The sequence below is a fragment of the Falco peregrinus genome, chromosome 4 (assembly GCF_023634155.1).
Source record: "Falco peregrinus isolate bFalPer1 chromosome 4, bFalPer1.pri, whole genome shotgun sequence".
Taxonomy (NCBI): domain Eukaryota; kingdom Metazoa; phylum Chordata; class Aves; order Falconiformes; family Falconidae; genus Falco; species Falco peregrinus.
In genome coordinates this window covers 67,726,931-67,741,399 of record NC_073724.1, presented here as the reverse complement: position 1 = coordinate 67,741,399, position 14,469 = coordinate 67,726,931, and the positions used below count along the sequence as shown (strand labels likewise).

Below are 14,469 nucleotides of genomic sequence, written 5' to 3'. Positions count from 1 at the left end.
GGCAGGACCTTACACTTGCCTTTGTGGAACTTCATTGGGTTCCTCTCTGCCCAACTCTCCAGCCTGTCCAGGTGTCACTGAATGGCAGTGCAGCCTGCTGGTGTGTCAGCCACTGCTCCCAGTTTTGTGTCATCAGCAAACTTGCTGAGGACACCCTCTGTCCCTTCATCCAGGTCACTGATGAGTAAGTTGAACAGGACTGGACCCAGCAGTGACCCCTGGGGAACACCCCTGGCCACAGCCTACAGCCAGACTCTGTGCCACTGGACACAACCCTCTGAGCTCTGCCATTCAGCCTGTTCTCAACCCACCTCACTGTCTGCTCACAACACCCACACTGCCTGAGCTTGCCTATGAGGGTGTTGTGGCAGACAACATCAGAAGCCTTTCTGAGGTCAACGTAGATGACATCCACCACTCTTCCCTTGTCTACGCAGTCAGTCTTTCCATTGCAGAAGGCTATCAGGTTGGTCAGGCATGATTTCCCCTTGGTGAATCCATGTTGACTACTCCTCATAGCCTTCTTTTCCTCCACATGCTTCTAGATGAGCTCCAGGATGAGCTGTTCCATCACCTCCCCAGAGATGGAGGTGAGGCTGACTGGCCTGTAGTTTCTGGGTCCTCCTTGTTGCCCTTTTTGAAGACTGGAGTGACACTGGCTTCCTCCAGTCCTCAGACACCTCCCCTAACCTCCACAATCTTTTAAAGATGATGGAGAATGGCTTGGCAATAACATCTGTCACCTCCCTCAGCACTCAGGGGTGCACCCAATCAGGGCCCATGGATTTCTGGGTGTCAGGTTTGCTTAAGTGACCTCCAAGTGACCCTCTTCAACCAGGGGAGTCTTCCTTTCTCCAGACTTCCCCTCTTGCCTCCAGGGTCTGGGAAACTGGAGGGCTGGCCTTGACAGTAAAGACTGAAGCAAAGATGGCATTCAGTAAAACCACTTTCTTTGTGTCCTTTGTCATCAGGGCACTCACCTCATTCAGCAGCAGGCCCATGTTTTCCCTAGTCATCCTTTTGCTACTGATGAACTTGAAGCTCTTCTTTTTGTCCTTGACATCCCTCACCAGATTTAATTCCAACCAGACCTTAGCCTTCCTGGTCACATCCCTGCATGTTCTGACAACTTCCCGATACTCCTCCCAAGTGGCCTGTCCCTTTTTCCACATCTAGAAAAATTGCTTCTTCTGTTGGAGGTTTGACAGAATCTTCTCGCTTATCCATGCAGGCCTCCTGCCCTCTGTGCTTTGATTTCTTACTCCTGAGGATGCAGCTGTCTTGAGCTTGGAGGAAGCAATGCTTGAATCTTAGCCATCTCTCTCAAACCACCCTACCTTCTAGAGCCTTAACCCATGGGATCCCTCCAAGCAGGTTCCTGAAGAGGCCAAGAGTCATTGTTGCCAATAGCCATGCTCATGACTCCTATAGCTGAGATCTGAACCACAAAGAAAGATGGAGCTTGGCGCCAAGTCATTTTCAGAAATCTTTCTCTTCTTTCTTTGTTTAACTTTATTTCTCATCCAAAAATCAGCATAATGCATTGAGGTCACAGAGTCATACAAGAATTTGTTAGAAGGGACCTCAGAAAGTCATCTGGTCCCACCACTACTGAAAATAGCAATACTAAAGTGTAAGAATTCCAGCTTTTTTCTAGCAATCACACAGAAAAGTCCAAATAGGCTCATAAGTGACCTTCTGCATATTCAGCAATCTTCATATTCAAAGCTCCCACTGGAATTTCAGATAACACAGAAAAATGTCTTTTACATTTCTCCTGTTTATTCTAAAGGAATTGATATCCGACTTGATATTTGGATTCTGCAGAAAAACTTATCTTCAAAGTTGTGAGGCTGAGCGTGACTCCCCAGCCACCGACTTCCAGGCTCTCTCTTACCTCAGCTCTTCTAGAGAAGGCAGGGCACAAGCCTGCTGTCTTCACAAAGACACCACCCTAAGACTATCAGATAATGGAAATGTGCTAGCCAGTTATCTGCAGCTTGTCAGATTAGGCAAATGGTCTTTCAAAGGCTGCCTGGATGCAGCTGGCCACGTGCAACACTGCCCATGCCCACAGGGTCATATGCTTCTTAGGTATCACTGGAGAACAAGCCATGCACGAGGAGGAGGTGGGCTGCTGGATCCTCCACAAACATGCACACCTTTGTCTGCTGGGTCCCCACAGTCACTCCACTGTGTTTTACCTGCTTTGGAACTGATTTTTTTTATTATTTTTTTTTTTAAGAATCACAATCTTGTAGTTGCTGCAGAAGAAACTGCAAAGAAGTACTTGTAGTGGGAAAAGAAAGTGTCCCACTTGGTTTTTTTCTTGCTTTTTTGCAAATAATCTTCTTCCCTTCCCACTCCTAGCACTTCTTAGAAATCTTAAGATTAAAACTCTGAGCTTTTGGGGGAAAATAAATAAAGGTGGTGATATGATTATACTAATGATAATTTTGCTGACAGAGGTAAAAAGTATCAAAGGAAGATACACTGAAGCATCTTGATGAAGGGTTCATGGTGGGGTAATGAAAATAATCTCCAGAGAAAGAGGCATTCTCCTAAACCCTGTGAGCCTGGAAATGAAAATAAAGCATCTGAGTTACTTAACAAATACACATTTTATAATTAAAGCCAGCTACTGTCTGAAGATTGGAGGGAGGCCGAATATGATACCTAACAGAAGAGTTAAAGGTAATGCTGGGAACTACAAAGCAGTAGTAAAGGAGTACAGGAAAAGCTAGTTGCCACAAAATTAACCAACAAAGAACTGAATAAGAACAGATCAATACCCATAGCTGATTTTTCCTCTATCAAAATTGTAAATCAACAGAACTCCCTGAACATGAGTATTGTTAAAAGAATACAGCCCTTTCTTTTGTAATAACTGCAAAGAAGTCTCCTGAAGGAAGTGGGGTAAATGTCTCATGAAAAAACAGAGGGTTTTTTCCCCCCTAAGCTTGGATTTGTAGCTTGCTGAACATGAACTTAAGGCTGTAGCAGACAGGTATTTTTCTGAACAGTAGGTGGGCAAATATAGAAGAGGGGTTCTGTGATCTTTCCTGTCCCTAGGAGGAGTGATCCTTTTACTCAATTAAATGTGTGGAATTTAGTCTCCTGAAGATAAAAATACCCAAAGACTTGTCCACTGATATTAATAAAATTTTATCAGTTTTGCCATTTAAAGGTCAAATGGACATGAGCCGTGTTGAATCAAACTAGAAAATACTGCTGGGACTGAAAAAAAATTTCCCTCCCATGGAATATCACTCAGTAGCAAGTCAGGGGGGCTTACTGGGAGGGAAAGGTGGGAGGGAGGCAGCGAGGGAGGGGCTGTGCTTCCCTGTGAAGCAGAACATACTCTTAAAAGGACAATACTGTGTTTGTCCAGCCAGTGATCTTGCAGAATATGGTAATTCCTGCTGTCCTGATTGTGGGAAGTGTAAAACCAATTTTTTTTTTTTTTTTACAATCTTTGCAAAACTTGCAGTGTGTGGTTGGTAAACTGGAGGTTTAGGAGGTATTTACAAGGCATGCACGTTTATGGGGGGCCTGCCCTGCTTACTGCTAGAGATCTGAATTCACCAAATACACTTCAGAAACTGATATGTTTTTCCAGACCCAAAGAGATAAACATTTACTTTATATTTAGGTTATTTTTTGTTCTAGGTACATAAGATTAAAACCAAATTAAGAATGTAACATATGAATGGCTGTAATGGCTTTGACTGAAGGGTAGACCTAGCAGGCTGCTCCTTCTCTGCCAGTGGCCCAAAGCACATGCTAACAGAAAGCACAGAATAGGACAAATATATAATCTGTCATCTTGAGCAACCGGTTGCTCATGTTATTCCCGAGCCAGGTCAATTCTGTGTATTTAGCAATTGTCAGCTAACTCCTTTAGCATCAGCCTGTCTAGTTTCTCTATGAACCCATGCAAATCTCTATTAAAACATCCATAGAAAAGAGAGCAAAGTATCAATTCTATACAACACTCTATTTTGATTATGAGGCATACCATGCCCACCCCATGACATAAAGGTGATGTCATTCTATTAAAAAAGCCAAGAAAAAAATGAATTATATAGTTGTGCATGAGGTATATTTTCCTTTAATCCTTACACAAGTTTTCTTGCCCATCTTTACCTAAGAGCTCAGCTGCTGTAGTCAGAGTCCAACTCAGTCAGCCTCACACAGGGCACCAATTGTTGCAGCACAAACAAACCAGTAGGCTACAACAAGGCTTTTACCATCAGTCAGATTCTGCTGTCTGGGCTGTATCTCCTTCCTCCAGAGGTCAGACCACACTGCTCCTCCTCCATCTGACCCCCTCTCCCACACTCCTCAGGGCTATTTAATCACATAGCGGGCAAGCTACAGCTGCACATCATCCATGTCGATCAACCCACTGTTAGCAATGCTAATCAACCCACTGCCTCCATTCCTCTACACCTGGCATTTCCTTTCTCACAGCCTTCCAGTACACTTGCATGCTCACAGGAACGAATGCACCATTGCAACCTCCTTGTACATTTCATTCGCTGATATTCCTTAAAAGATACTTTGTTTTAGAGAACTAAATCACCCAAGAAAGCTGACAAGGCAAGCATGCCAAGAAATGAAAAGAAAATTTAGTCTCCAATAAAATCTTAGCTATTATCATAGCGCACATTCCAAGTCAAGTCTAAGATGTCCTGTATTTTTGCTGAATGTATAAGCTTGTGTGATTCGTTAGGCTCCCATTCATTATGAAAACAGACCAGTAAATTACATCTTTTGCAAATGGAATCATTATAGCTGTAATTTACAAAATATATTAAGCCCTTTGATCTTTGTCAGAGAACATATCATATACTTTTAAACACATTGCTTGGAAATTATAATTTAAAAACAATAAACCTTACATTCAAAGCTTTAATGCATATATTAGACTGTACTTTTCTACCAAAAATAATGTTGTCTATTGCATAACACTGCCTCAACTTTCAGCTGAACAGAATAATAAATAAATAAATAAAAAAGATACTGCAAATTGATAATGAATGAAAATTGTCACCAATGGACACCTGTTGACATTTGTATTACTCAGGCCTATGATCTAAATAGAGCTAGATTTTCTAGTGACAATCTATTGCATATTAAGTATTTTCAACTCTGCAATATTGTTACAATATAATCTGTAGTTTGGCATTTTATATATGCATGTTTAAAAGTAGTAATGCTTGTCAAAAATATAAATGTACAGTCTAAATGCTGTTTGGAAATTAATGTTTTTCTTTGACTTTATATATCAAGTCATTTTTTGGTTTTACTTGTTACTTTCTAATGATAGTAAGATGGTACAAAAACAAAGATAAAAAGATGCTTAGCCATTTCTAGGAATCTTTAATGTAATCTTCTTGAATCAGAACAGATGTTGCATCATATCCATGGATTAACTGGAGAGGAACAGATTCATAAAAGTATATGTTTGAAAATGAACCTGATCTTGTATATATCTGTTCTTATGAAAAATGGCATTTTTTCTGGCAAGATCTAATATAATGTTAAAATCCTGCCTGAGCTGGAGAACAGTCACTTAGAAGGAAAGCATCATAACAGCACAAAAGAGGCAGTACATAATATTTAAAATGGTATTTCTTGGTCAGTGTAAGATTGACACCAATATAGAAATAGTTGGATTTTGGAACTTTGCCAGCATTTATTCAAGCTTTAAAAATGTTTTGGACTTCAGTGAAATTGAGCATAAGAACAGAATTTGTCTATATATGTGCACTTCAGTCTGATGGATTCATTGCTTATTGAAATGAAAAGTTATGGTCTTAAAAATACTTTCTGTAGGCTTTTTATTTAAGAGACAGTGCCAGTGTGGTCCATTGTTTTTATTAAAAGCAGGTTAAATGACACTACCTTAAATAAATAGAAAAATATATTTAAAAAATATTATTATTATGAACAACAGCCCTGGATCGTTTGCTGTAATCCTCACCTAAAAGGAACAACGGTTCTGTCCAGCCTTCACGTACTGTTGCTGCAAAGCCCAGGCATTTCGACTTACCCATTCAGTTGCTATGCATAAACTTCTAGCATTTCTTCACAAAAGGTTTCATAAAATGAACAGCTAAAATAAAATGCCGCTATTTGACCAAAATAGCATAGCCTGCAGATTTCAAGAGCAACCACTACTGCTTATAATTAATATGATATCACTGATTACCACTTATAAACCTTTTTTATGGGAGCCTAATCCTCCTATATTTTGCGTAAGTGAGCATATGGAATCTTAGATCATTTTTTTACCTTCTGTCTCTGAGCATTTTCAGAGGAAAGAAAGCTAGTTGTATTTCATTATTCTGTATATTTAGCAGGTCTGTTTTCTTGGCCATGAGTCTGAAAACCTTTTCTAAGAGGACTTATCTAGCAGCTGTGTTGACAATTCTATTTTGAGCACAACTTCAAGAGCAAGATGAGTTCTTCACACCTGTGCCTCTAGAGCTTACTTTTCGGAAAGAACTGGGCTTTGCATTAATTTTGCAGCAAATACCGTAAGTGCAAAGAAAAAAACAAATGTCCTCCCTTCTAACATAGAGTGATAAGGAAGAACAGTTTGTGCTGTGTGGAGAAAGTTTTTCTATGAAGGCTATGGACGCAAGGTGAAAAAACAGTTAAAAGGGACCTATTGATACTGCAACGTATGCCTTCCTTGAACTGGTCTTTGGGAAGTTTTACTGGGACAAACTCACAGCCCAGTTTCATTCAGAGCATTACCTCATCACCATACAATTAATGATTTCTGGGCTTTTAAAGAATCACACCCACCTGGAGAAGACACTGTAGATCTAGAATAAGAACATTTTCTTCATTTAATTTCTTCACATTTGTTCACAAAGTTTTACGAAAAAAAGGAGCGTGTTCAGACTTCTCTTTTGGAGCGTACAGCTTGGAGTGGGGGCAACTTGGTCCTCAATATCAAGAATGTCTTCTGTACTCTAAAAAAATGCACTGGAAACCTGTACGGGGGTGGACCTCCCCTGAAGATGAAGGCAGGATCCTACCAGCCCTCCCTCCCCGAGAGCTACAGCTTCTGCAGTGCTCCAGGGCCTGGTGGTGCAGACAGGGGCTAAATGCACAGAAGCAGTCCTTCACCTGCAGAAATAACTGAAACATCAGAGTCACTTCACTAGCAATAATTCTATTGGACATCCGAGAATCTCGCCGATTATTGCCTCAACCCATGAAACCTTCTTGCTAGAAATCCATTATGTGAAAGCTGCAAATCTACAGCACACATAGATTAACAATGAATCTAGAAGTCAGCTTTTTTTTTTTTTTTTTTTTTTTTTTTTGTGGAGTTATAGAGCATTTTGACATTTGCCAAAGCTTTATTGTCAAGCCACGTGAAAGATGTTTTTGTCTATGCAGTCCCCTTAATACCCATGACATCAATGAGTTTTTTGATAACACCTGATAATAAATCAGTCTATCTTTCAACGTAACATCATTTATCCTGTTTCTAAAGGGAAATAATGCAAAAACATGAAAACAAATGAGCAACACTTCCCTGTAGAATTTCAATCTCATGCCTATGTACTACACGTTATACTGTTTAAAATCCATAACCATGTGTTTTTCCACCATGTCCTTGAATCATTCTGAGCTCAAGATGATGGCTGCTTGGCAAATGACGTAGCAATTTAATATTTATTTTTGTCCATATTGTTTAGAGATTCCATAGCTCCTTTACTGCACACCATAAAACTGTCTCAGCCATGGGGGCAGAGTGTTCCAGTGGTTGAAGGAATTAACGTTGGCTGCTGCTCCACTTTGCTTTGACGTTTTTATTATGATGGGGTGTGAATGATTACTTGTAATCCATTTTTTATAGAAGTATTTGGAAACAAAGGTTAAAAATTATTTGTCTTCCACACTTCTGGCACAAGTTTAGGAAAAAGTTTGCAAAAAAAATCAATCAGTAGAACTTGATACGAATGAACACCTTTTATTTGGAATAACTTGGAAATAAAAGGCCCACTTGTGGTAAACTTGGCCAGTAGATGTATTGCAAAATCTTCATTCTAAGCAATCATCTCATGTTAGTACATTGAATGTGTTCAGTGGAGGGAGCTCTCCAAGAGGGTAAATGACTGATTTTCAGTCTGACTGCCAAGCAAGCAAAATTATTAAAAATATTTTTTTTAAGTGCTATTATTTCTTTCCACAGAAATGCAAAAGAAGAAAAAACATTCTCTGGTGATTAAGATGTTCCACTAAAATAAAATTTTTCATTTTGGTGCTTATGCAAATAAATTGAATGTGTTGCTTCACAAAATTAATGTAGGAAAAGCCAGCCTTTTACCCAACAACTTAGAGCTTTGAGCATTGAATGATATGTGGCAACTCAGAATCAAGTCCGTCTCTGCCAGAGAACACTTGAACCTGGAAGAGACTAATCACCATGCCAAGACAGGGAAGGAGGACTTTATTCACCATCTTATATACATTAAATTGTTTCTAGTTCAGCAACCAGTGGTCACTTGTGCCTCCTCCTGAAAGAACAAATTAAAGAGGTATTTTCATGAGCTGTGAAACATACTGCTTACAGGTTTTAAGGTACAGCTGAAAAAAGGATGACTATGGTGTGTCCACCTCAAATAGCTTAATAGTGTGGGTCCTGAAATAGGAGAGCTTTTAGCTTGTGCCTATGAGTTCCCTGGCAGAAGGTGTTATGTTTCTGAGGGATTGCTAAAGCCACTGACTTTGAGTGTGTTCTGACCTGGGCTTTCTTTGGAGCTTTTCCACTTTGTACAAAATTAATTACATATGTACTGAGAACACACAATGATTCTCCCATGTGATGAGTAGGAGATTTGTTGGAGCGGTAGAAATACCTGTGTTTAAACATGAGCTCTTGGGAAAGTAAGGTGTTCCTTCAACACACAGGACTACAATGCAACCAGCTACCGGGCCATTTTTGTCTGAGGCAGGGTTCAAGGATGGAAATAAACCTGATTTTCCCATAGCAGGCTGCCCATGTTATATAAAGGTCATATCATGCTGTCATCACCTTAAGTAAAAGTGCTATCATATACCAATGGTATGAATTCAACCGGTATTTGCAAAAAAACGCAGGGTGAATAAGCCCCACATTTTGTATCGTTTACAATTTTCTTAAAACATTACTACCTAAATGTGCTCCTGACTTAATCACAGAATCTCTTTTGCTATTTTATGATGATATCTGCACTTCAAATCAGTTTGCTGATTTTCTCATTTGCATCTTTGAATTTGTGTCAAATAACTTTCCTGTGGGTTGGAGAAGTGTTGAAGAAGATTGGATTGTGGGGGAGTCTGTCATGCTTGGTACACGGTAAGCTAATTCTCTGCTTTGACCACAATGTAGAGGAAAGCTGGAGCAATCCAGAAAAAATGAGGTATGTGTAACATTTGTAACACTCCTGATCCTATCTTCGGGTGAACTATATGTACCTTTCATACAGTGAGATCTTACAGACAGATCTGCCAAACTTTTCCACACAGTAAACATACAGACCTTGCTTAACTTTCCATTAATATGGGGTCACTAACACATACTGAAGGCTTATTATTTGTAGGAGTTCTCTATTTGTGGGTTGCTATCCTCAGAGACTTCCACCCTGCCCTCCAGGAGATGAGGCTGGGTGACAGTGCCTGATGCTGTTACAATACCTACCCACGAGCTCCCAACTTCCCCAAAACTAGTGCTAGCAAGGATTATGGTATATAATTAAATCTTGCAAGGTAGCAAGTCTATGGAGATTTAAATGGCTGGTGGACTAGGGGAAAGGACGGAAACAACATCTCCTTTTAGTTTACCTCCCTCCCATACCTTTGCCTTAAAAAGTGATCTCACTGGGACCTGGCACCTGTCCCCTAGAGACATCACACCTTAGGGGGAGGTTGGAGGGACAGGTGCTAACCCCATCTTTTTGAGCAGATTGCAGCAGTCTAATAAGATCCACGACTCGCTAACCCCTTCCTGCCCGCCCCCCCCCCCCCCCTCCCATCCCACCCCCTGCACATTCATGCACATTCCTGCACATGGAGGAATTTTGCTAGGAAGGGGGAGGGCAAAGGCTGCACATACAATTGCTGTTTCTCTGCCGTGTACGCGAGCAGTGTCAGGGTATCATCACTGAGTTGGCAAGGAAAAGGGGAGAGAAGAAGTGAGAAGATGGAAGAGGGAAAATGGTAAGGAAGGCTAAGGGAACACACAACGTCAGGTGGGACCAGGCTGCGTACACTGGCCCAGACCCAAAACTAACACAGCAGTTAATGTAACACTGCACCAGTATTGGCACCTAATAATTTCGGTCTAATTTGAATGCATCTTGAATGAGGACAGTGTCATGATACTGCTCTATGGCTCCTCACTGATAAGTGACTCTCCCAGCTGATGGTCTTTTATCTCTTCTGTTGGCCGCCTTCACCTCATCCTGGGCCTGACACCTCTGTCTTATACTATTGAACAAAACATCACACTTCTCTATAGTAATATAAAGCACTGCAATAAATCCTCTAAAAAGAAACTTTGGGTTTTACTATCATATACTGAAAAATAGAATATTTTCCTCTCTCTCTCTCTAAACAGAGGCTGAATTCACCTTGCAGGAATTTTCTCAGCTTCCCCCATTTAGTTCTTTGCAAGTACTCATTTGCAAGAGAGAATTTATGGGGTTGTCCCCTGCTCTCCTCTCTTAGGGTGGCACAAATTACCTGGGTCAAGGACAAGCGTTCCTTGTTTCCTCCTCATTCTTTGTCTGATGCACAGAATCATCCTTCCTTCTCTCTCCTTTAGAAGATGGACTCATCCTGGTTCCAGCTCTTCAGCTTGGGTATTTACGTGTGCAACAAACAACAATTAATTACAAAAGGTATTTATGGGGCCCACCCCAATCATGGCATTACAAAGAGCAATACCGCCCGCCAAAGAGTACCTTCTCTGACTTCCCACTACCAGGCAATTTGTGATTTCGGGGCTCGGAGCGGCTGGATCCGTGGTGAGGGGGAACTTTTAGGGGGCTGTGGGTGCTTTTCCTTCCTTCTGCCAGCAAACAGCGATCCACGCCAGGATTTGCTTTCTGCTCCCGTATTTCGGCGATGCAACGTGTAGCACGTTTCTGTGAGTGTGTGTGTGTGTGTGTGTGCGCGCGCGTGTGTCTCTCTCCCTCGCTGTGTCTGTCTCCAGAATTTCTCCCTGCCTGGCTCAGGAGGCTGCTCCAGCGCTGCGCGGAGCAGAGGTTTCCCCGGATCCCGTAAATACAGGCACACGCATCCAGTGCACCACACGCATGCACACGCAGACACACACACAGGCACACAGCCACGCACAGAGCCGCTGTCCAGTCCATCCCCACGCCGGCTGCTTTTCCCACCACCTCCAGCCTCGCAGAGGCGGCAGGCACAGCTCATCGCGCTGCCGCTGGCCCGGGACTCCGCTCGCAGCAACGCGCCCGCGGTTTCAGTCTTCACAACCTACAGCTAGATTTTTATCTCTTTTTTCCTTTTTATTTTCTTTTCCCTTTCCCTTTCCACTCCCCCCCCCCTTTTTTTTTTTTTTTTTTTTTTTTTTTTTTTTTTGGCGGGGCGGCGAGAGCGCTTTGCGTTTGGAGGAGCTGGGGGGCCAAGGCTGCCGCTCTCCTGCCCCCGCCGTGCGCGCATGTGTGTGTGTGCGCGCCCATCTCCCCCCCGCCTCTCAAAAGTTTGCCTCGGCGGCCGGGGGGCTCCCGTGCCGCCGCCCCCGCAGCCGGGGGGCGCGGCGGCGCGGCGGCGCGGCGGCGGCGCGGGACTTGCGCGCCGCGCCATGCCGGCGGCGCAGGGGGCTGCGCGGCGCTGCGCCCTGCCGGGGCTGCTGCTGCCGCTGCTCCTGCTGCTGCTGGCGTCCGAGGCCGCGGGGGCTGAGGGCAAGGCGCGGAGCTGCGGCGAGGTGCGGCAGGCGTACAGCGCCAAGGGCTTCAGCCTGGCCAGCGTACCCTACCAGGAGATCGCAGGTAGGGGCCGGGCGGCGCGGGGGGGGGGGCGGCGGCGCGGGGCGGGGGGCGGCAGCGCGCACTCCCCGCGGAAGCGGGGCCGTGAATCGCCGCGTTGTCTGCGCGGCGCGGAGCGGCTCTGCCGGCCCCGGTGGCACCCGGTGGCTTCCCGGCGGGGCGCGCGTGGGCGCATAAATGATAAATAAACGTAAAAACTAAAGGGGGGATTAAGGGGGGGGGGGGGGGGAGTAACGGGGAAAAAGAGGGGGGCGCGGGCGAGGCTCAGCCGCGGCTGTGTTCGCCGGCAGAAACTTCTTGAGAGTTGCAACCGGGCTGCGAGAGGCAGCAAGCGGTTCCGCAGTGGCTGCCGCCCCCGCTGCCGCCCCCGCTGCCGCCGGGTGCGGGGGAGATAACTTTGCCCTCTGCCAGCGGGGACGGGGCGTAAGGGAGGCGGAGGAGGAGGAGGAGGAAGGCAGCCCGGCTGCCCTCCCGGACGCCGCCACCGCCGCGGCCCCGGGAGCGACGCGCCCCTGGGAAGGGGCCAGCGCAGCCGCGCACCCCCGGCCGGGCAGCTCGCCCCTTGTGGGCGCAGCCGGGCGGCTGCGCTGCAGCCCGAGTCGAGCAGAGGCATCGGCTGCTGGGGAGAGACCCCCCCCCCGCCGCCCCAACACCTCCGCCGCTCCGCCGCTCGAGACCCCAGCAGCCTGTGACTTAGCTCTTCCTTCTGCTGAAACATGCCTACAACAGGTTATATCTCATCTGCCTAGGAAGGTGTTGGGGTTGTTTTTTGTTGTAGTTATATTTTCCTGCTTTTCCCTTCAATGTTATCCCTGTTGCATCTTTGGGACTGACTGAATAAAAATATGTCCGGGGCAGATAATCCTTTAGCAGTCGGAGAGCACGACAGAAAGAGAGAAATGAAGGGGAAGGCATGAGCTCGGGCTGCTTAAATTGGGCTGCTTGAGCCCTCAAGGAAGATTTCTGCTTTGCCATTGGCACTTTGCTGTTAGGTGCTGCAGTTTGTAGAGTGAATTAGGTTTGCTTGCTTCCTTTTTAAAGTTGGAAGCAGTAGATTTATCTTCCTTGAGGTGAAATAAAGCAACAGTTTTTCACTGTGCAGTATTTAGCACTTTACAAGAGGAATGATAAATGTGGAAAATGTCAGGACAGCGAGGATGCTGTTCACAAAAATACGGGGAAGGTTCTTCCACGTTGCCAGTGCAGAGCAGACCAGACCTCTGCATAGCCACCTTGGTTCCTTCTGACACAGGTCTCGCCCGTGGCAGAAGAGTAAAGGACCTGTGGGTGTAACTGTTCCTCCACAGGCACCATTGTCCCTCAGGCTCACTGATTCTCTGGTCTTTCAGTGCTCTTTTTTTTTTTTTTTTTTTTAAAAAAAAAAAGATCTTCAGGTTGCTCAGCAGTTATATCAAATCATGGAATCTCTCCTATGAGCCACAGATCCTTTGAATATGCAGTCATGCTTTCCCTTTGCCCACTGTTACTCCATCTCTTTGAGACAGAGTGGTGGGATATGCCCTGTCCCATTTAAAAAAAATAAAAATCCTGTGAATTTCAGACTTCTAGTAACTTTTGATAAACACTTGTTGCTTTCAGCTCACAGAGAAGTTGTCTCATTTGTTTTCTGGATGTACAGTGCAAAGTTGCTGGTGCAATTTGTAGGTAATCCCAGCATTTGCAAGTTTCTGCTAACATGTATCAGCACAGAAGGACTCCCAGTAGTTAAATATTTAACAGTAGTTCAGTCCAAAATTACTCTTCAGTTTCCTGCTAAGCTTTTAAAGTATAATATAATCTACTTTTATGGTTAAGAAGTATATGGTTTATGCACGTATGTGTTATTTTTTCTGAGCTTCTATTAAAAGTTGTGGGTTTTTTTTTGTGTGGTTTATATGTCTTGTTGCTAGTTGGTGTATCAACTTTTGAGCAGTTCTGTGTGTAGCTATTCAAGTTACTCTGTTGTTGGTAGACTAGAATTGCTTTAAGGTATTTTTCGGAGTATGCTGCTCTTGTACAGTGCTGAGAGGTCGTGTAGTAACTGTTCATGCAGCATGTGCTCTTGTTAAAGTGAAAGCTGTGTATTTGCAACCCGGTGCAATGTTGGAAGTTTAACTAAAGCAATCAGTGTACACGTTTCACAGCATTTTTTTTTTCCTCAGTCTTTTTCCACCATACTGACTTGGTTAAGGAAGCAATTTGTTACTTTTGTGAAAGAAGTCTAGTCTGTCAAATGCCTTATGTTTTAAAGAGTTCAAACAACTTTAATTACAGTTGTATTTCTGAACAAATATTGTGTTTTCAAAAGATTGTGCATCAGTGGCTTGATAATATGATGGAAAATAGTAACACACAGTATGGTTTATGTATTCTGATTTAACAGTAGTCATATGTTTTCATTTGTCATTAGTTTAAAAGCTACTTTCTAGCTAGGACTCTTGAAACT

At 43.8% G+C, this 14,469-nt stretch overlaps 1 protein-coding gene across 1 annotated transcript in view; it reads left to right on the top strand.

Annotated features, from left to right (window-relative positions):
* The first annotated feature begins 11,681 nt into the window (after positions 1 to 11,681).
* GPC6 (glypican 6) overlaps positions 11,682 to 14,469 on the top strand; it is a 772,836-nt gene continuing 770,048 nt past the window's right edge. Inside the window, exon 1 of the mRNA XM_055802769.1 lies at positions 11,682 to 12,026. Coding sequence (XP_055658744.1) covers positions 11,696 to 12,026 — 331 coding nt within the window. The 5' untranslated portion in view covers positions 11,682 to 11,695. The remainder of the gene's footprint in view (positions 12,027 to 14,469) is intronic.